Source organism: Eubalaena glacialis, chromosome 12 (genome assembly GCF_028564815.1).
Source record: "Eubalaena glacialis isolate mEubGla1 chromosome 12, mEubGla1.1.hap2.+ XY, whole genome shotgun sequence".
NCBI lineage: Eukaryota > Metazoa > Chordata > Mammalia > Artiodactyla > Balaenidae > Eubalaena > Eubalaena glacialis.
The window spans coordinates 21,202,318-21,223,616 of record NC_083727.1 but is presented as its reverse complement, the minus strand read 5'-3'; the positions used below and the strand labels follow the sequence as shown (position 1 = coordinate 21,223,616).

The following is a 21,299-nucleotide window of genomic DNA, read 5'->3' as shown; positions in this document are numbered from 1 at the left end:
TTTGTATATTGATTTTGTAACCAACAATTTACTGACTTCATATATTCTAACAGTTTCTGGTAGAGTCTTTAGGGTTTTCTAGATATAAAATATCATGTCATCTGCAAATAGTGACAGTTTTACTTCTTCCTTTTTAATTTGTAAACATTTTCTTTCTTTTCCTTGCCTAATTGCTGTGGGTAGGACTTCCAATATTATGTTGATAAAAGTGGCGATCATTGTCTTGTTTCTGATCTTAGAGGAAAAACCTTTCAGCTTTTTACTGTTGAGTGTGATGTTAGCTGTGGGATTGTCACTTATGGCCTTTATTATGTTGAGGCATGTTCTCTCTATACCCACTTTTTTGAGAGTGTTTATCATAAACGAATATTGAATTTTGTCAAATGCTTTTTCTGCATCATTAAGTTGATCATATGACTTTTATCCTTCATTTTGTTGATGAATCACATTGACTAGCTTGCAGGTTGAACCATCTTTGCATCCCTGGAATAAATCCCACTTGATCATGGTAAATGATCCTTCTAATTTATTTTTGAATTCCACAAGCTAATATTTCATTGAGGATATTGCCATCTATATTCATCAGGAATATTGGTCTGAAATTTTCTTTTCTTGTCATGTCCTTGTCTGGATTTGGTATGAGGGCAATGCTGGCATCATAAAATGATTTTGGAAGTGTTCCCTCCTCTTCTATATTTTGGAAGAATTTGAGAAGGATTGGTATTAATTCTTCTTTAAATGTTTGGTAGAATTCACCAGTGAAGCCATCTGGTCCTAGACTTTTTTGTTGTTGTTGGGAAGTTTTAAATTATGGATTCAATCTCCTTAGTAATAGTTGCTCTGTTCAGATTTTCTGTTTCTTCATGAGTCAGTCTTGGTAGGTTGTATGTTTCTAGGAATTTTCCATTTCTTCTAGGTTGTTCAATTTTTTTGGTGTATAATTGTTCATCTTAGTTTCTTATGCTCCTTTGCATTTCTGTGGTATCAGTTATAATGTCTCCTCTTTCATTTTTGATTTCATATATTTGATTTCATATACTCTCTTTTTTTCTTGGTAAGTATAGCTAAAGGTTTGTCAATTTTTGTTTATTTTTTCAAAAAAAAAAAATCAGCTCCTGGGAATTCCCCGGTGGTTCGGTGGTTAGGAATCCATGCTTCCACTGCAGTGGGCACGGGTTCAATCCCTGGTCAGTGAACTAAGATCCCACATGCTGTGACACAGCCCCCCCCAAAAAAATCAGCTCTTAGTTTCACTTATCTTTTCTATTGTCTTTTTAGTCTCTATGACATTCATTTTCTCTCTGATTTTTGTTATTTCCTTCCTCCTACTAACTTTGCACTTCATTTGCTCTTTTTTTGTTTTTTCTGGTTCTTTGAGGTGTAATGTTGTTTTTTGAGTCTTTCTTTTTTCTTACTGTAGGCATTTATTGCTATGGAATTCCCTCTTAGAACTGCTTTTGCTGTACTATGTACATTTGGGGATGTTGTGCTTCCATTTTCATTTATCTCAAGATATTTTTTTAAATCTCTCTTTTGATTTCATTTTTGACCCACTGATTGTTCCGTAGCATTGTTTAATCTCCACATATTTGTGAATTTTACAGTTTTCTTCTTGTAATTGATTTCTAGTGTCATACCATTGTGGTTAGAAAAGATGCTTGATATGATACAATCTTCTTAAATTTATTAAAACTTGTTTTGTAGCTTAACATATGATCTATCCTGGAGAATGTTCCTTATGCACTTGAGAAAAATGAGTATCCTGTTGCTTTTGGTTGGAATGTTCTGCATATGTCTCTTGAGTCCATCTTGTATAATATTTCATTTAAGGCCAATGCTTCCTTATTTTTTTTTTTTCAATGTTTCCTTATTGATTTTCTGTCTCAATGATCTGTCTGTTGATAGAACCTCTACCACTATTGTATTGCTTTCTATTTCTTTCTTTAGATCTTTTAATATTTGCTTTATATATTTAGGTGTTCCTATTAACAAATATTATATACTCTTGTTGGATTGACGCTATTAGTATTACATAATGACCTTATTTGTCTCTTATTACAGTCTTTGTTTTAAAGTCTATTTTGTCTGATATAACTACCCCAACTTTGTTTTAGCTTCCATTTGCTTGGAATATCTTTTTCCATTCCTTCACTTTTGGTCTGTGTGTGTCCTTAAAGCTGAAGTGAGTCTCTTGTAGGCAGCATATAGAGTGTCTTTTTATTTTTTTACCCATTCAGCCACTCTATGTCTTTTAATTGGAGAATTTAGTCAATTTCCATAAAGCTACTATTGACTGGTGTGTGCTTATTGCCAGCTTGTTAATTGTTTTCTGGCTGTTTGTAATTCCTTTGTTGATTTTTCTCTCTTGCTCTCTTCCTTTGTGATTTGATGATTTTCTGTAGTGGTCTGCTTAGATTCCTTTTGCTTTCCCTTTTGTATATCTACTATAGGCTTTTGCTTTGTGGTCACCATGAAGCTTACATAAAACAACTTATATTTATAACAGTTTTTTAAAAGTTGATAAAACTTAAGTTTGAATATGTTCTAAAGCTTTATATTTTCATTCCCTCCCCCATGTTTTATGTTTTTGATGTCATGATTTATATATTTTTATCCTGTGTATCCCTTAACAAATTATTGTAGTTATAGGTTTTTTTAAAACTATTTTTGTCTTTTAACCTTCATACTAGCTTTATAAGTGATTAGCCCACCACCTTTATAAAATGAGATTATTCTGAATTTTACTGTATATTTACTTTTACCAGTGAGATTTATAATTCACCTTTCCCCTTATTAATCAGTGTCCTTTCATTTCAGCATATAGAAGTCCCTTTAACATTTCTTGTGAGGCCAATCTAGTGGTGATGAACTCCTTTAGCTTTTATTTGTCTGGAAAACTCTCATCTCTCCTTCAGTTTGAATGACAACTTTGCCAGATAGATTATTTTTGTTTGGCAGGGGGTTTTTTTTGTTTGTTTTTGTTTTGTTTTGTTTTTCTTATCAACACTTTGAATGCATCATGCCACTTCCTTCTGGCCAGCAACATTTGTGGTGAAAAGTCTGCTGTTGGTCTTATGAAGGTTCCCCTGTACAAAACAAGTTGTTTTTCTCTTGCTGCTTTTGAGATTCTCTCCTTGTCTTTAACTTTTGACACATTAATTATAATGTGTCTTGTTGTGAGTCTCTTTGGGTTCATCTTATTTGGAACTCTCTGGATTTCCTAGATCTGGATGTCTGTTTCCTTCCCCAGGTTAGGGAAGTTCTCAGCCATTATTTCTTTAAATAAATTTTCGGCTTGCCCCCCTCTTTCTTCTCTTTCTGGCACCCCTATAATGAGAATGTTGGTCTGCCTGATGTTATCCCATAAGTTGCTTAAGCTATCTTCACTGTCTTCATTCTTTTTTCATTTTGCTGCTTTGATTGGGTGAGTTCCACTGTTCTATCTTTGAGTTTACTGATTGTTTCTTCCACTTGAAGAATGTTGATTCCCTCTATTGTATTTTTTCAGTTCAGTTATTATATTCTTCAAATCTGTGACTTCTATTTGGTACTTTCTTATATTTTCTATCTCTTTGTTGAAATTCTCACTTTGTTCATCCGCTCTTCTCCTTAGCTTGGTGAACGTCTTTATGACTGTTATTTGAACTCTCTGTCAGGTCTTTTTCTGGAGTTTTATCTTGTTCTTTCATTTGGAACATGTTCCTCTGTTTCTTCATTTTCTTTGACTCTATTTGTTGGTTTCTATGCATTAGATAAAACAGCCACCTTTCACAGTCTTGAAGGAGTGGCTTCATGTAGGAGTTGAAACTTTTCATTTAACCTTGCCCTAGTTCTTGGTTGTCTTTCAAATCTTTGTGATTGTTGAAGCAGCCTACTTTATTTTTTAGTGGTTCCCAGTAGTTAAGGGCATGCCAAGAGCTGTCAGTGTCTCAAAAGTGAGTATCTCACTCAGTACGTAGATTCAGGATGACTGGAATCCGGACCCTCAGCCAGCAGCTTTTAAAGTATGCGAATATTCATCTTTCAGGGGAAGACTGGGAGAGTAGTGTTTCTGCCTGCTCCCTCTGCACTGAGCCCTGGGGTAACAGCCAGTTAAGAAATGTTTCTTTCTTTGCTACTGATCACAAGTCCCACTTGCACCAGAGCCAGGCTATCACGGGATGTGTCCTCTGGGTGGCAGACACAAAACTCAGGGTGCTGGATGTGTACAAGCTCTTTCTTTGGGACAACAATGACCTGGAGCAGCAGAGAGATAGCATAATGATGGCACCCACCAGCCTCCCTGTTCTCTGTATTGGATTGTAATCAGTACTAGGTGTGGGTTGAATTAGAAGCCTGCCCTTCAGGCCACAGCTATGAAGATAAGTTAATGGGCTTCTTTCACAGAAAGACTGGGTACCTACATCTGTTGCCTCTGCTGTGTCCTAGGGTTGGTAGCTAAGAACTCTTTCTCAGTTTTTTTACAGTCCTGGGGGACCTGTGAGCATAAACCCTGCCCGCCACTAGAGCCCAGCGATCTAGAGGTATCTTCTGGGAGACAGCTGCAAAAATCAGGGTACCAGATGAGTACATAAGCTTGTTTTTAGTAGATACCGGTGAGTTGCAGTGAGGCAGAGAAAGATGGCACTCATTGGCCTCCATCTTTGAAGAATATTTCAGTGGGACCCTAGATGTGTGTTCGATTAGATACCTCCCCCTCAGGCGGATGCTTTAAGATAAGCAAATAAGCTTCTCTCAGAGAAAGTTTGGCTGCTTTTCAGTCCACTGCTTCTGTGCCGAGCCCCGGCCTGGGTGAGTCTGTGAGAGCCCTTAAAGAACGGTTTCTCAGTTCACTATAGTCTTATGGATCTCATGAATGCAAGCCCCATTGGCTTTCAAAGCTAGATGTTTTGGGGGCTCACTCTCTGGGGCAGGTCTTAAAAGTTGGGGTACCAGATATGGGTCAAATCCTTCACTCCTCAAGGAGAAGCCATGGGGTCTGAGTTTCCTTCTTATTGTGGTTGGTGCAATGGAGTTGGGGTTAATGGTAAAATTGATTCTCAGCCTCTCCTACCTGCTTCAATGTGGCTTTTTTCTCATTCACCCAATCTGTAGGAGTTGCTCAGCTAGTTTCTGGGTTTTATCCAGAGGAAACTGTTCCATAGGTAGCTGTAGATTTGGTGTGTCTGTGGGAGGCCATGAGCTCGGAACCCTCCTGAATCGCGTATTAGAATGGATCTGCTCGCCTTCTATTATTTTCATTTCTATTTCTTTCTCAGATTATTTGCTCTGCCTTCATTCTTCAATGACAGATGACAGAACTTTCTTCTTCTTCATTCTGTACCCTGCCCCTTCTACCTCCTTCACTCTTCCGTCTCTAATACTTTCTTCATATTGATTCCAGGTTAATCTTCTAATAGCATAATTTTGAACAAGTAAATTTCTGCTTGGGTATCCCCATTACCCCAAGACTCATAACATTGAGTCCAGACTCCTTAATTCTCCTTCATTGGGCATTTGGCGATCTTTCACAATCTGGCCTCCAACATAGATTTCCTTAAAAACCTTCCACTCTTGACTTTCCCTGAACCACTCATTCTGGCCAGGGGTATCTTTCTTCCTAAGGTACATATTTGTACCTCTATTTTTTTCTTACCATCTGTTCTACTCCTTCTAGAACACCTCTCTTGTCTTCATTTTTGTTTATCTGAGTCACATGCCTACTATTGATAAAATGCCAAGTTCAATACCCACTTCTTTCAGAAGAGAGTCCCTGCTTACACGATGCAACCCAATTTCAGAGATATAAAAATGGGGGGGGGGAGAATATGCATTTTCAAATAAGTGAAATGAAGTATGTAGCATGTAGTTGACTGACTAAATATTTGACAAAGTATAAGTATTTACAGGGGACAACAATGGTTTATTTTTTTCTAGTGTCCATTCAATCTTCTTCTGATAACTGTTGCCCTATTTCTCTCAATAGGTCCACACCCTTGCCTACTGTGGGGTCAGGCACCTCTGGAGGCAGTGACTCCACTTGGAATCCAGGGGTGGAACACACGCCCAAGGCTAAATTAGTCAATATATTAATACCCCTGACCAAAATGATTGATTCAGGAAAAATCTGGGGCTTGAACCTGGAAGTATATAGTCCCTGGAGCTATTGGCAACTTTCAGGAAATGGAGGCAGCACTGAGGAATCAGAAATAAGAAATTAAGACAGAGAAAAACAAAGTTCTGATCATGTATTATGTTTGAATCCTGGATCATGATGCACCAAGACAGAAGCACTTGGACTGGTTAGTAACATGAGCCCCTAAGTTCCCTTTTTACTTCAGGCAGTGTGGATCTCAATACCCTTTTTTGCAACTAAAATAATCCTGATTTAGAATAGAGAAGACAAATCCCTAGGCATAAAGACACATTCAGCAAATATTTATTGCATGCCTACTATATCCCAGCACTGTATATAGTTAATGAGTATATAAAAATGAGTAAAATTGTCTCTCCATTCAAGTTCCTTTTATGTAGAAAGGACAAATCCTTCACCAGATTTTCCCAGGTCAGTCTGGCATTCTACCTCAACTCCTTTGTACACCCTGAACGGGATAAATACAAATTTCATGTAAGTGGCTGCATCGGGAGGAATTTCTAGAAGTAGTACTATAACGGATACAGTTTGGACTTTTATTAACCACATATTTGTGGTAAACTCTATCCTTTTAGAAAACCATAATCTCTCATTACAAAAAATTAAGCCATGACACCAATTTAGAACGTAGATTTAACATTATCTCTTAAAAGCAGCAGTGCTCTTTCAAGGAAGCTGTTACTAAAGATACCACATAGAAATTAGAGGGTAGTTTGAATTAAATCCTTTTTAGGTTTATGTGCTGTGCAGTTCTGATATTTAAGGTTCAGTTACTTGGTGGAAATCTGGAACAGAAAATATTCAGCAGATTAGGCAGAAGAACAAAGAAAAGAGGTGCCATCCTGGGTACAGTACTTGGTGTACAAATCAATGCCATATTCACTTCAATGCTTAATATGACAGATAAGCCAACTGATGCTGACTATTAACATGCTGGGCGTATAAAATTGCATTTTAGCATTCCCACAAATAGTCTGACAATGAAAGATTTCAGCAAATTAGACCTAGTCATAAAACTCATAAAAAGCTCATAAAAATCAGTATTATTACATGCATACTTGAAAAAATGAGCCAGTTATTAATACTAATTGGAATTTTAAAAATCAAAGGCTAAGCGGAAACACAGGGTTTCAGTAGAAATCTGTACATGTATGACATTATTATTTAAAACTTAAAAAAGGACATCACACACAGTGAGAGCCAAATTTTACCCTGTTAATTGCCCAGGACCTTGTGTCGGAGGCAAAAGTGGGCTTTCATATAATTAGTAATGATACATTAGAATGGAAAGGGGCCTTAATGATCTGTAAAATTACCTAGATGTAGGGCAAACTCTTCATTTATAGAGGAAGAGTCAATTGAATACATACAAATATGATTTTCTTAAAGGCATGAGGCAGCCCTAATCTGACAAAGAACAAGTATGAGTAATTTTACAGGCTTTCAATATCAAAGAAACTTTCTGTATGGTGATATCTATTTCTATATATCTATCTCTCTCTATATATATCTAGAAATATATACATATATTCTAAAAATTAAAATAATCCTTCCATAAATACAAAATCAATAACCACTGTCCAAACTCTGACTCTTTGAAGAGCCCTGTTAGGAGGCAACACTGGCCTTTCACAGCACACATGACGCTCTGGGCAAGACGTGCTCTTTGGTTGGCTCTCAGGTATCAGCATCCAGGCAGTTTCCTCTACCTTCTCACTAGAAACCTTTCCAAGAGTCCTGGCCTAGGTAGGGTTGTAGTTTTTATCTCATCATAGAGTTTGTAGTGAGCAAAATTATTGGCTTAAATAGTGAATAAACCCACGTTTATGGTCTTATTCAAAACATACTTCTGTTAAATTCATTACCCTTAAATTTTTTAAAAAGAGATTTGATACAGAAGCATGAACAACCAGCTCAAATATGATTAGTACATTAAACATACTCAAGTGCTCCTAATACAAATGAATAACCCTGACAACCTCCTTCTACTGTACCCACTCTTAAAGATATATAAGTATTATTTAGCATTCAATCTCCCATTAATAATGCTCATTTATAAAAATAAATATGTGCTATCAAACTACAGAATCCTTCACACAAATATGTCTTATTTGCTACCTTAGAATTTCATGTCTCTATGACATGAACTTCAGAGTATGTGAAATTAGTTAGCACTACACGTCTTAATATGTGAATCCTAAAGAAGTTTTAGGGCTGAGAGAAAAGGTTAAAGATGTATTGGCACCATTACACTAATTATCTGTTAAGTTTCTTATGACAGAACAACAAAAATCAAGAGGAGGTAAGTGAGGAGGGAGATAAAACAAAAACCAGAGGGAATACTAAAAACAGAGAAAAAATGAATGCCAAATCAGCTGACAACCTGACGAGTATAAATATATTTTCACAATTCAGACTCTAATAATTACAGGTCTATTTAAATTAACTGGAAAACAAGGTGCATATTTAGTCCTGTGCTGCCATATTATACTCATCATCCCCAAAGTGGGTCCTTACTGAGATGTATGTATCCCAGATTTTATTTTCCATAAATTGATACTTATTTTCTACCACCTATGGGAGATGTCTGTGTTCAGCAAAATATCCTTTCCCCAAGAAATTAAGAAAAAGAATTCTCACGTGATTCTATAAAAATAGATATTGTGAAATTGCTTATTAAATCAAAACTATATTTTGAGATTTACTTAGCTTAAGGTTTTCATTTATGTGCAATTGTCAAGTTGTTTGGGTATTTGATATTTTTCACATTGCTTATTCATATGCCAAGTGATAGGCAATCTATGTTCAGCATTTTCTTTTTTTTTTTTTTTATTTCATTTATTTTTTGGCTGTGTGGGTCTTCGTTGCTGCACGTGGGCTTTCTCTAGTTGAGGTGAGCAGGGGCTACTCTTTGTTGCAGTGCACAGGCTTCTCATTGCGGTGGCTTCTCTTGTTGCGGAGCATGGGCTCTAGGTGTGCGGGCTTCAGTAGTTGTGGCGCACGGGCTTAGTTGCTCCGTGGCATGTGGGATCTTCCCGGACCAGGGCTTGAACCTGTGCCCCCTGCATTGGCAGGCAGATTCTTAACCACTGCGCCACCAGGGAAGCCCCTATGTTCAGCATTTTCAATACCCATCTCAACTTTACCCAATCCCCATTGCTTCTTATGTATTTGTTTATTCATTTGTTCATTCACTTATTCACAATTCAACAAATGAAGTTAATGAGTGTCCACTATTCTAGAATCAGGAGATGCATTTGTGTACTGTTTTCCCCATTAACTATTTCCTTATTTTTATCATCTTTGTATCTCTTCAGTGCCTAGGACTGTGCTTTACATGGTCTGATGATAGAATCTACTAGTGTTGTTGGTCAATAAATATTTTTAAACCATCTGTGGTGTGTTGAATGCTAAGCTACATGATGAATAGTATCAGCTAAAATCATTGTCCTTGCTTAATAATTCTTTACCGTCTAATGTTAGAGTTAACCTAGCAGAAAGACAAGAGATGTTCAAGCCCTAAATTTCATGGGAAAATGTCCATTGTGCCCTTTTAAACTCATTTTCCGAAAAATTTCTTCCAAGGCTTCTACTTGTTTTGCAAGTAAGTAAGGATAAAGGAAGGACTCTTGGAAAAGAGGTTGGGATGATTAAAATGCTGCCTAGGGGGTTAAATAACACATGGAAACAGTGGGAGGGAAAGGGGGCAAGTGGAGGGAAGGAAGAGTGAGAAGCTGAGGCGGGTCCAGATGAAAACTACAGAGAAGGAACTGCCTTGGAGAGACCGAAGTGTTCACGAGTTCGTCACCTCTGATTCTAATCACTTGATTACTTGTCTTCTTCCCCACAGACTGACTGTAAGATCCACAAAGCCCGTGACCCTGTTTACCTTGGTGCAGGTTCAATAAACATTCATTAAATGAATGGCCAAGAGTAAAGGTTCTGAAAGTAAGAACCCTGAATTTAGACAATGCTTTACACCTTTCAAAACACATGATACACATCTGTATCCTGATAGAACACCGTGCCCACACCTAAGGAGACATGTATGAGGCTGTTCAGTACATCGCTGTTTGAAATAGTGAAATGTTGGGAGCAATCTCTGTGCCCTTAATTAGGGAATGGATATATAAATTGTGGTATATTCTCACGGTGTAGCATTAAAAGAAATAAACTACATGTCCATATCTCTCAAACAGGATAGATCTTAAAAATATAATGCGTGTGATCATTTCGTAATGTATAAAAATATGGAATCACTATGTTGAACACCTGAAATTAATATAATATTGTATGTCAATTATAATTCAATAATATATATAATATGTGAAAAAAGCATAGAATTACATGTATAATATACTATATATAATATATATATAAACACAGCTTTATTGAGACAATTCACACACCATACAATTCATTCATTTAAAGTATACTATTCAATGGTTTTGATATATTACCTTATTAATTTTTAAAAATTGTGGTAAAATACATGTAACATAAAATTTACCATTTTAATAATTTTTAAGTGTAAAATTCAATGGCATTAATTTTTTTAACTTATTATTTTATATTGGGGTATAGTTGATTTACAATGTTGTGTTAGTTTCAAGTGTAGAGCAAAGTGATTCAGTTAAACACATACATATATCCATTCTTTTTCAGATTCATTTCCCATATAGGTTATTACAGAATTCAATGCCATTAATTATTTTCACAATGTGCACCCATCACCACTATCTTTTCCAAAACTTTTTTGCTCCCTAAACAAAAATTCTATAACTATTAATTAATAATTACCCCTGTGCCTCCCCACAACCCCTAATAATCACTAAGCAACTTCCAGTCTCTGTGAGTTTACCTATTCTATGTATCTCACATAAATGGAATCATATAATATCTGTCTTTTTGTGTCTTGCTTATTTCATGTAATATAATGTCTTCAAGATTCATCTATGAATCTTGTATCAGAACTTCAATACTTTTTATGGGAATGATATTCTATTATATGTATATACCATATTTTGTTTATTCATTCATCTGTTGATGGGCACTTGGATTGTTTCCACTTTTGGCTATAATGCTGCACTGAACATTGGCATGCAAATAACTGTTCGAGTCCTTGCTTCCAATTTCTTTGGGTATGTACCTAGGAATGGAGTTGCTGAATTGTATGGTAATTACATGTTTAGCTTTTTTAAGGAACTGACAAATAGTTTCATTTGTGTATTTTTTAAAACACAAAATACTTCTATACTAGATAGATAGATAGATAGACAGACAGAGACATATGTTTGGTCTAACGGATATACTGAAAGTACACTCATAGAGATCATTTTGGTGGTAGGGATTGATATGAGGAGAGAGAAAAAACTAGGCTAGGAGTGGTCAAAGAAAACATTAGTTTTATCTGTAGTGCTTCCTTTCATTTTTTAGAAGGGCCACATTTACATACATTATTTGCAAAATTATTTTAAAAATAGGAAAGAGAGAAGTAAATTTGACAGAACATCAACAGTTGTCAATTTGAGGAAGAAGGTATATCCATGTTATACTGTTCTTTATACCTTTCCTATTAATTAGGAAAAGACAAATTTTTCTAAAAAGTACAATATCACTTGATCCATATCAAAATTGGTGAAGGAGATAGGACCATGATATTATCCTCATTATAAAGGGTAGAATTCTGAAATAGACAGTGGTAGACCAGAACCAGGACTGGTGCTCTGGTCTGCTAGTAGAGGGTTGGATTGGAAAGGGAGGCTGAGAAGGTGAACACACTTCAATGCTGTGTGCCACAGCCCCTAAAATTGCCTACTTCATTTGTTCCCCATTTTTAATGGTATGAAGACATTTCTGTTTTGAAGTCTACTGCTTTCGTGAGGCAACATGGAGGAAGAAAGGATAAGGTTCACTAAAGCAGGAGGATAGAGTGATGAGAGGCAAGGCTGGGGGACAAGAAAACAACTGAGAACAGTGGATAGGAAATGAGGGAAGTGGAGGAAAGGAAGGATCTGGAGGTAAACGGCCATTTGTAGCAGGCCATTTGCACCCAGTGAAAGATGAGATGGATTCTTCCATGTCTTGATGTCCTCCTAGCACCTCTTACCCCTTCCCACTATTAATCACTATTAATTAATCACTATTTCCGTGCTAAGTGATTGAGTGGGCAGGTATGTGTGATGTGTGTATTGCAGGTAAGGAAAATGAAGGACATGGGGAGCCTGGAAGGAATGTGGGATGTGAGATAAAAAGCCAGTTAAATTAAGAACAAATTGTCAGACTTCCCTGGTGGTGCAGTGGTTAAGAATCCACCTGCCAATGCAGGCGACACGGGTTCGAGTCCTGGTCCAGGAAGATCCCACATGCCACGGAGCAGCTAAGCCTGTGCGCCACAACTACTGAGCCTGCGAGCCACAACTACTGAGCCTGCGTGCCACAACTACTGAGCCTGCGTGCCACAACTACTGAAGCCTGCGCACCTAGAGCCTGTGCTCCGCAACAAGAGAAGCCACTGCAATAAGAAGCCCGTGCACTGCAACAAAGAGTAGTCCCTGCTCGCTGCAACTAGAGAAAGCCAACGCACAGCAAAGACCCAATGCAGCCAAAAATAAGTTTAAAAAATAATAAAATAAATAAATTTAAAAAAATAAGAACAAATTGTCATCTCTCTGAAGTAGACCAACTGTTGGCTGTCAGATCATTCACTGCTGACGCTTTGTTCAGTATACATCTTCCAGACACTAATAAAATGAGTAAACAAAAATGTCCAAATTCCTCAATAACATTGCTTTTTTCACATCCTTGCCATGGAAGAGAATGGACCCTAGATAACTTCATAACTAATTTGTGCAATATAATTAAGTCTCTTTTGTTTCTAATGTCTTTAAGTTACTAGTTTTGGAGACATGAAAAGCATCAGAGCTGAGAACAAAGAACTCTTCACTCACAAATGTACTTATTTTCAGCTGAAGGAATTAGAATAATCTAAGAAGGAAAGGAAAGTTATCTGTGGTTATGAGTTCCACCCACACACTGCCAGCAAATTCATTTTTCTCAAGCCCAGGGTTGAATACATCATTTCTCTATTCAAATTTCTTTCGTTGACAAAAGCAGTATCCCTCCCAAAAATTTCTCAAAATTATCTTGGTATTTCTTAAGAAAAGGAACTCCAAGTTCAAATAAGTTTAGGAAATGATAAGCAAAATTTCTAACTGCAGAACTTTAAAAAATTAATCTGAAGCATGAACCTCCATCGTGTGGAGCAATTCTGAAACTTATTTAACCAAAATACTCCTTTCCCCTTATCCACCCGCCCTCCCCCCAGAAAAAAACCATCTATAACTTTTCATGCAATTAGAATTCTGTGAGACATAGTTTGAAAACCTTGACCTACCCTATGAAAAACCTGGATGCTAAAATCAGACCTGGGTGTAAGTCCCTGCTCAAATGCTTACTAGCTGAGTGAGATTATGCAAACAACTTAATTTTTCCTATTTCTGTTTGCTTATTGTAGAATGGGATAATAACCTTTCCAGTGTTGTTGTGAAGATTAATTGAGATAACATTGTTATCCTAGGATTTAGACCTTAACTTGCTTTTCCAGCCTTCTGAAGAGAGCGGGAACCAAAGAGTGACGGGCCCTATAAGCCATAAGTTATTGGAAGTAATGGAAGGGTTTTAAATAGGAATAAGCAGTTTGAATTCTCCTGGCCTTGCTAGGGCAGCTTGGTCATATCTCCAGAGGCTCCTCATGCCTTGTCCTTGTTTTAGCAAATATAAACCCTACTTATCGGGACTTCCCTGGTGGTGCAGTGGTTGGGAGTCTGCCTGCCAATGCAGGGGACACGAGTTCGAGCCCTGGTCCGGGAGGATCCCACATGCCACGGAGCAACTGAGCCCCGTGAACCACAACTACTGAGCCCGTGTGCCACAACTACTGAAGCCCGTGCTCCAAAACAGGAGAAGCCACTGCAATGAGAAGCCCGTGCACTGCAACGAAGAGTAGCCCCCGCTCGCCACAACTAGAGAAAGCCCGCGTGCAGCAACAAAGACCGAAAGCAGCCAAAAATAAAATAAATTTATAAAAAAATAAAAATAAAATAAATCCTACTTATCACTCAAGGTCCTGCTTAAAAGCCTCTTTCTCAACAATGTCTTCATCCACTCACTCCCTCACAGGCAGTTCGAAAATTCTTCTTGTAAACTCTATCACCTTTTTTCTATATCTTTCTTTAGCACTCACCTCTTGCCATTACAGATCAGTTATTTATGTGGTGCTGTATTCATTTCCCTAACTAGTATCCTTTTAAGGGTAGGGTCCTTACCTTGTCCCATCCTTGTAAGTATAATACCGTGATCTGTAGTATTCACTACATATTTGTCAAAGATAAACATGTTTATCACTTTATAGTTCATGAAGTGGCTTTCTAATGACATCACTGAAAATAAATATAAAAAGAACTGATTTTCTCCCATTAGCAGAAATCTACAAGTTTAGAGCTCTTTCCAAAAGCAATTTCTACCAGAGTATCATCTGCTGCCCTCCTGTGTTTGATACAAATATTATTTTATACCAGTACAGAAAAAAGAGTAACAGGTTCAAGTAAATTTATTTGAACTGCATTTTGTTTACTTTCAAATCTTTGAATGGATTTTTTCCACATAAATTATTATTCCCATTAAAATTATCTTTATGCAATATATTTCAAATTACATTTTTTTACTTAGAGTTATATAAGAACTTTCACACTGGCCTGATATTCCTTCATTATAACCTACTAAACTTTTAATATTTCCATTTTTCATCTGAGACAGTAACTTATTTCAAATTATTCTAATATGATTTTCATATACTAGACCTGCTTGGGCAACAGTATATTTAAGACTTTGTACTTTGCAACTAGAAAGACTTGGTTTAAATCCTGGCTTAGCCACATAGTAATTGTGTGACTTTGGGCAAATAGCTTTTCTGAAGCTGTTTCATCTGTAAAACAAAGATAATACCTCCCAGAGATCACATAAGATAGAACACTTAGTACACCATAAAAGCTATCAATATGTTAGCTATTATTACTATCTAAGAAGCATGTTTTCAAATATCTCTCTTCTTTGGTCTGACCTACTTTGGTGAACTTGAAGACTGCCTAAAACGTAAATTAGAGTATTGTCTAGATTAAGCCCTATCTTTCCACATTCAACACTCAACATTTATTGAACACTTGTGATGTGCCAGCACAATTCTAGACACTTGAGCTATATCAGGTAATAAAACAGACCAAAATCCTTGTCCCTATGAATCCTAACAATATAAACCAAGCCAGTTCATGGTGGTCTTTAGGTTACTAACTTTCTTCTAAATTCTTGCAGTTCTTTATTTTCCACATTACTCATTTGATTCTTATTTATTTATTTTTGGCTGCGTTGGGTCTTCGTTGCTGCGTGCGGGCTTTCTCTAGTTGCGGCGAGCGGGGGCTACTCCTCGTTGTGGTGCGCGGGCTTCTCACTGCAGTGGCTTCTTGTCGCAGAGCGCGGGCTCTAGGCACGTGGGCTTCAGTAGTTGCAGCTTGTGGGCTCAGTAGTTGTGGCTCGTGGACTCTGGAATGCAGGCTCAGTAGTTGCGGCCCACGGGCTTAGCTGCTCCACAGCATGTGGGATCTTCCCGGACCAGGGACTGAACCCGTGTCCCCTGCATTGGCAGGTGGATTCTTAACCACTGCGCCACCAGGGAAGTCCTCATTTGATTCTTTATATAAGCTACCCCATACTAAATATCCAGTGCCTTCTTCTCTACTTCCAATTCAGGTTGTCATCTCTCTTGGTCTACTGCTACAGACTCCAGTGAGGGACAAGGGCTCACTCTCATGCCAATTTTGTAAGGATGGGGATTTACAGTTTGACTCTCTCCTACTCTTTATGGGGGGAAAAGCATTAGTAATGATACTTTTATTTAATTGCTGACAGTTACAATCTGTTCTCTATTACATTACCTATATCTATTCTCAACACAGCAGCCAGAAAGATCCTCTGAAACAGCAGTTCAGTTGTTTTCCTTGAAGTGATGGCCCATCTCATTCATTTATGGAGAAAATATCTGCTAAATACTCAAGTCTAAATAACTATAGTTTAATCTGTCAGTCTCTCAGTTTTATTTTCAAGTGAAAATGGTAGGAAAGGAACTTCAGAGATCTGTGAAGTCAACACTATTTTCTTAATAATACTAAGATTTTATTCGCCATTTTCACTGTGTTAACATTTGTACAGATGGTACAAAAGCAACAGTGAGTAAAACTACTAGCACTTAGCATCAATCAAGATAGTGGCACTGAACTACTGGTAGTCATTGTATTCTCCACTGCCATGTACTCCCAATAAAAACAAAATTAAAAAATCTACTCAGTTTCACTTCAGAATGTCCTTGATGAAGCAATAAAATGTACTGATTTTATGAACTCTTAGCCCATGAGGCCACATCTTTTTAAATATTTCTCATGACAAAATTGGTAGTATGCATAAAGCATTTCTGCTGCCACCAAAGCACAACGGTTTTCTCAAGAAAAAGCACTTGCTATTGAGTTACAAACTCAGCTGGCTTTTTTTCCTTAAGGAACGTCATTTTTACTTGAAAGATTGACGAACTGCAGTTATTCAGGGTATTTGACAGATATTTTCTTGAAAATGAACCAAATGGGCCCGTCACTTCAAGGAAAACAACAGACAGTATTTGCTATCAGTGACCAAATTTAAGCTATCAAGCAAAAACTCCAAATTGTGGAAAACTTATACCACTGTTGTTAGTTTTTCAGCTTTCAAATACTATAAGACTTTCCTGATGAGATCAGTGGTGATACTAATAATACGTACGAAGTACATATTTTGATATGTTGACACAATGAAATGTGTCAACACTTAGAGGGCCTGTGTAACTCAGTGAGCCAACACTTTCCAAATGAGCAATGCAAGATATTTCAAAATCACATATGGGTAAAAGATCCACAAAGTTCAAGATCAATGAATTTTAATAAAATAGAGAATGAAAAGTTGATTGACCAGACCCCATGTTGTAGCTAATTTCTAAGAAATTACCACTTGTTGGGTTTTGCTAGAGTGTCAAAGAATATCCACAATTAATTTGAAAAGGCTATTAAAATATTTCTCCCTGGGGCTTCCCTGGTGGCGCAGTGGTTAAGAATCCGCCTGCCAGTGCAGGGGACCTGGGCTTGAGCCCTGGTCCGGGAAGATCCCACATCCCTCGAAGCAACTAAGCCCGTGCGCCACAACTACTGAGCCTGCGCTCTAGAGCCCGCAATCCACAACTACTGAGCCCATGTGCCACAACTACTGAGCCCGCATGCCACAACTACTGAAGCCCACACGCCAGAGCCCATGCTCCACGACAAGAGAAGGCACTGCAATGAGAAGCCTGCACGCCACAACGAAGAGTAGCCCCCGCTCTCTGCAACTAGAGAAAAGCCCACACGCAGCAACGAAGACCCAACGCAGCCAAAAATAAATAACTAAAATAAATTAAAAAAAGATTTCTCTCTTACTATATATTTATGTGAAGTGACTTTTAAAATACTTCAACCAAAACTTCATATCCCAATAGCTTGAATGCAGAAGCAGATACAAGAATCCAGCTGTCTTATCCTAAGCCAGACATTGAAGACATCTGCAAAATTGTTTAAAAAAAAAAAAAAAAAGCACCATTTTTCTCACGAAATTATTTGTTTTGGAAAATAGTTATTTTTCATAAAAAATGTTTTTGTTAACATTATTATTATTTTAAATAATAATGGTTTTATTATTATTTTAAAATGAATTACAGGTATTTAAAATTTTTCTCAGTTTAAATTTCTAATTTGGTGACCAACAGCAGCTATAACCTTCTAAAACAAAAGCTCTGTGGGGTCTTCAAGAATTTTTAAGAATGTAATGGTGTTCCAAGGCCAAAATGTTTGAGACCCACTGATCTGAAATATGTCAGATCGTATCATTTAATAATCTTCCAATGGCTCCCCACCTTTTCAGGGTAAAAGCCACAAGTCTACACTGGACTACCGGGCTCTACTCTTATCTGTTCCCTCTCCATAATCTATCCCTGTACTCTTCCCCTTGCTCACTCCCTTCAGCCATACTTGTTTCTTTGCCGTTCCTCCCACAAGTCAGACACAATCCTGTGTTAGGAACGTTGCACTGGAAGTTCCCTCTGCCTGGAAAGTAATATCCCTAGTTTTTGCATGGCTATTTCCCTCACTTCCTTAAAGTTTCTGCTCAAATGTCACCTTCTCAATAGTCTAACATGAGCGTCCTGTTTAAAACTGCAACCCTACTGCTACTCCCATTCTCCACAGCACCTTCTAACATTTGCTTACTTATGTCTACAGTTCGTGGGGCCTCCTGCTCCCCCAACTAGTGTAATACAAGCCCCTAAAGCGTGGGAAATGCCTGCCACATAGCGTTCAACAAGTATTTGTTAAATGGTGAATTAATGAAAGAACTCGTTTTGACAGCTTGTCAATTCTCGAGACACATCCACAAAGTCCCAAAAGAAAGAAAGGATGCAATTTACAGAGAGAGGGCAATGCCAGCAAAGATATTTTTGAATGAAAGAAAAAGAAGGGATACAATGATCACAAGCCTCAATACTGAAAGCGTTATGGGCCTGAAAAAAGCTCTTGGGAAAAGTCGGGGCTGGGGAACATTCTAAAGGTTGTGCAGGACGCATTTAAGTGTCCGGCAATGAACGTTGGTCCTGCACTACCGCCCAACCCCTCCGCAACCCCCCCCCCTTATTTATCGCCCGCCATCCTCCCGCCTCCCCTGAAACCACAGTTCAGAGCCGTCCCTGGACCCCTCCATCAGAACACAAGTAGTCCACACCAAGAGACTGAAACATTTCCAAACTTTATGGAAAAAACAACAACGACAATCAACTAGACGAAAACGAGCCTCTAAATCCCGTCTCACTCCAGCGCCGTCTTCTCTAACGTTTGCTGGCTTTAGGCTCTCTCCACGGTCCGGTAACAGTTCTCAGGGGTCCTGACGGTCTCCCAACGCTGTGTTCCACAAGAAAACAGGGTCCACAGGAAGGCAGGTCAGGCGGGACGCCCCCAGTAAGCACCTCTGCACAAGTAAGGCACGAGAAGCAGAGCCATGGAAAATCAGTCCCCTTGGGGGAGGAACACGCGGTAATGACGGCAAACCGGCGGAAGTCAGGGAGAGGTGCTCACGTACAGCGGTGACACGGCGGGGACTCAGTTCTCCTCCGGCTTGTCGGCTGGCGGGCCGCAAGGCTGCAGCATCTTCTCCATCAAATTGAAGCGGACTCGCGCTTTGCTCTCATTCTCGGCAATGGCGAAGTAGTTGAGAAGATCGAAGTGGCCCATGTAGGAGCAGTAGGAGTCGCGGTGCTGGTTCACCAGCCACTCCCACTTGGTGGTGTCGGCGTGGCCGGTGCCGATGTACTTGGACTGCAGATGCTCTAGTTGGCTGTGGATGGTGTAGCGGTCCGTCATCTCGCCGCTTTTCCCTTTGCTCCCAGGTCAGAGGCCGCAGACGACAAGGAACTGCTCTGGGGCTTCAAACCGGAGAGGGGCCACCCGGCGTAACCTCCAGAGCCGCGCGGTCGCAGACGGATGGCGTCACATCTACGAAATCGTGCAGACTCCCGGTCCCAGGTCTCAGAGGCGGAAGCGGAAGTGTATTCTGTCACCCAATTGGAGTTGCCCAGGCGACGCTACCACTGGGCCGCCCCTATAAAGAGCCCCGCCCCCTTCGCAGAGCGTTGCATCCTGGTCTAGTTAGTGGCCCTTTTCTAACAGGAGCTTTGCATGCTGGGACTTGTGGTCTCCGAGAGGTAGTGAGCGCAGGCTTCTTGGGACCCCTGAGCGATGTTTAAAAGACGGTGGGCGGCTTAATGGAGCGCGGTGTCTGGGAGGTGGGAAGCATCCTCCGGCGGTTTGGGGCTGAGTGGAAATGAGAAACTCTAATAGGACAGGGCTATAAGCACCTGGGCAAATGAACTCTTGGTGTAATTCCGCTTTCGAAGCTAACGAGGCACAGTAGCCCCTTCACAACCAGGGGTGGACCACGCTGAAGTCAGGAGACGCGAGTTCTGGTGCCAACCAAGTATCTTACAAGTTGTGTGGAAAGTTATTTCAACGCTTGCAGGGCCGCCGTTTCCTGCCTGGTGACAAAAGTACAGCACCAGTTCCGACACGTTCCGGCGCCCACATCAAGCCCCTCCTTCCTCTTGAGCTTCTAATTTTGATATCCTCCCTCCAACTTCTCACCCCACCCTACACGCCCTCAGCCTATACTTCTTTCTCATCTTTCCGTGCGGCTCGCCTCTCCATTTCTCCGTAGGAACTGTTCCCACCGCTTGGAATGCTTTTGTTCCCCTGGCAAACATTTCTCCCTTTAAGTCAGCTCGAAAGTATCTCCTTGAAATTGCCTATGGCTACTCCAGACAGATGTAAATTCTTCCTCTTTTTATCCTGTACGTCTCTTTGTTATTATCACTTTATAACCAATATTTGGTTTAAGAACTTCCTCACGCGAATACAAACTACTTGAAAAAATTGTTTACTTTCTTCGATGATGTCTTGTATCATAAGCTTCTTTTATGATATCCTCATAGCCTGGCAGAGATTGTTTCTCAAAAAACGTTTGATGAATGGATAAACAACTGCATGACAGCCAAATAGAACTCTTTACTAGGTGGAAAGATAACTTTAAAATACTTTTATTCTGGTACAAAGTTACAGTTATGTAGGACCAGTAAGTCTAGAGATCTAATGTACAGCATGATGACTATAGTTAATACTGTGTTACATACTGAAAATTTCCGAAGAGGGTATATTTCAGGTGTTCTCAACACACACGTAACTATGGTAGGAGATGAATATGTTAATTAGCTTGACTGTAGTACCATTTCACTGCGTATATGTGTATCAAATCATGTTGCACTCCTTAAATACATTCAACTTTATTTAAAAAAAAATTTTTTTTAAATTACAGAAGTATTCCTTGTGGGATCAAATAAATGCCTGTATCAAAAATGAAAAAAAAAAAATGTTGCCCCTTCAGTTTAAACTTTGTTATAACAAATGTATCATTCCCAAAACGTAGAGACTATTATAAGGCATGCCTGTGGATTTACCAT

At 38.8% G+C, this 21,299-nt stretch overlaps 1 protein-coding gene across 1 annotated transcript; it reads right to left on the bottom strand.

Annotated features, from left to right (window-relative positions):
- Nucleotides 1-19,020: 19,020 nt before the first annotated feature.
- On the bottom strand, nucleotides 19,021-19,770 carry SF3B5 (splicing factor 3b subunit 5). The gene is made up of 2 exons (XM_061207387.1): nucleotides 19,370-19,770; nucleotides 19,021-19,258 (listed from the first exon to the last, which is right to left on the bottom strand). Exon 1 carries the CDS (start codon nucleotides 19,648-19,650, stop codon nucleotides 19,390-19,392), a length of 261 nt encoding a protein of 86 aa, XP_061063370.1. The 5' UTR covers nucleotides 19,651-19,770; the 3' UTR covers nucleotides 19,021-19,258; nucleotides 19,370-19,389.
- Between the last annotated feature and the right edge of the window lie 1,529 nt (nucleotides 19,771-21,299).

Bases quoted from the DNA above. Each gene is read 5' to 3' on its own strand.
- SF3B5 (XM_061207387.1), bottom strand. From the start codon at position 19,650: ATGACGGACCGCTACACCATCCACAGCCAACTAGAGCATCTGCAGTCC.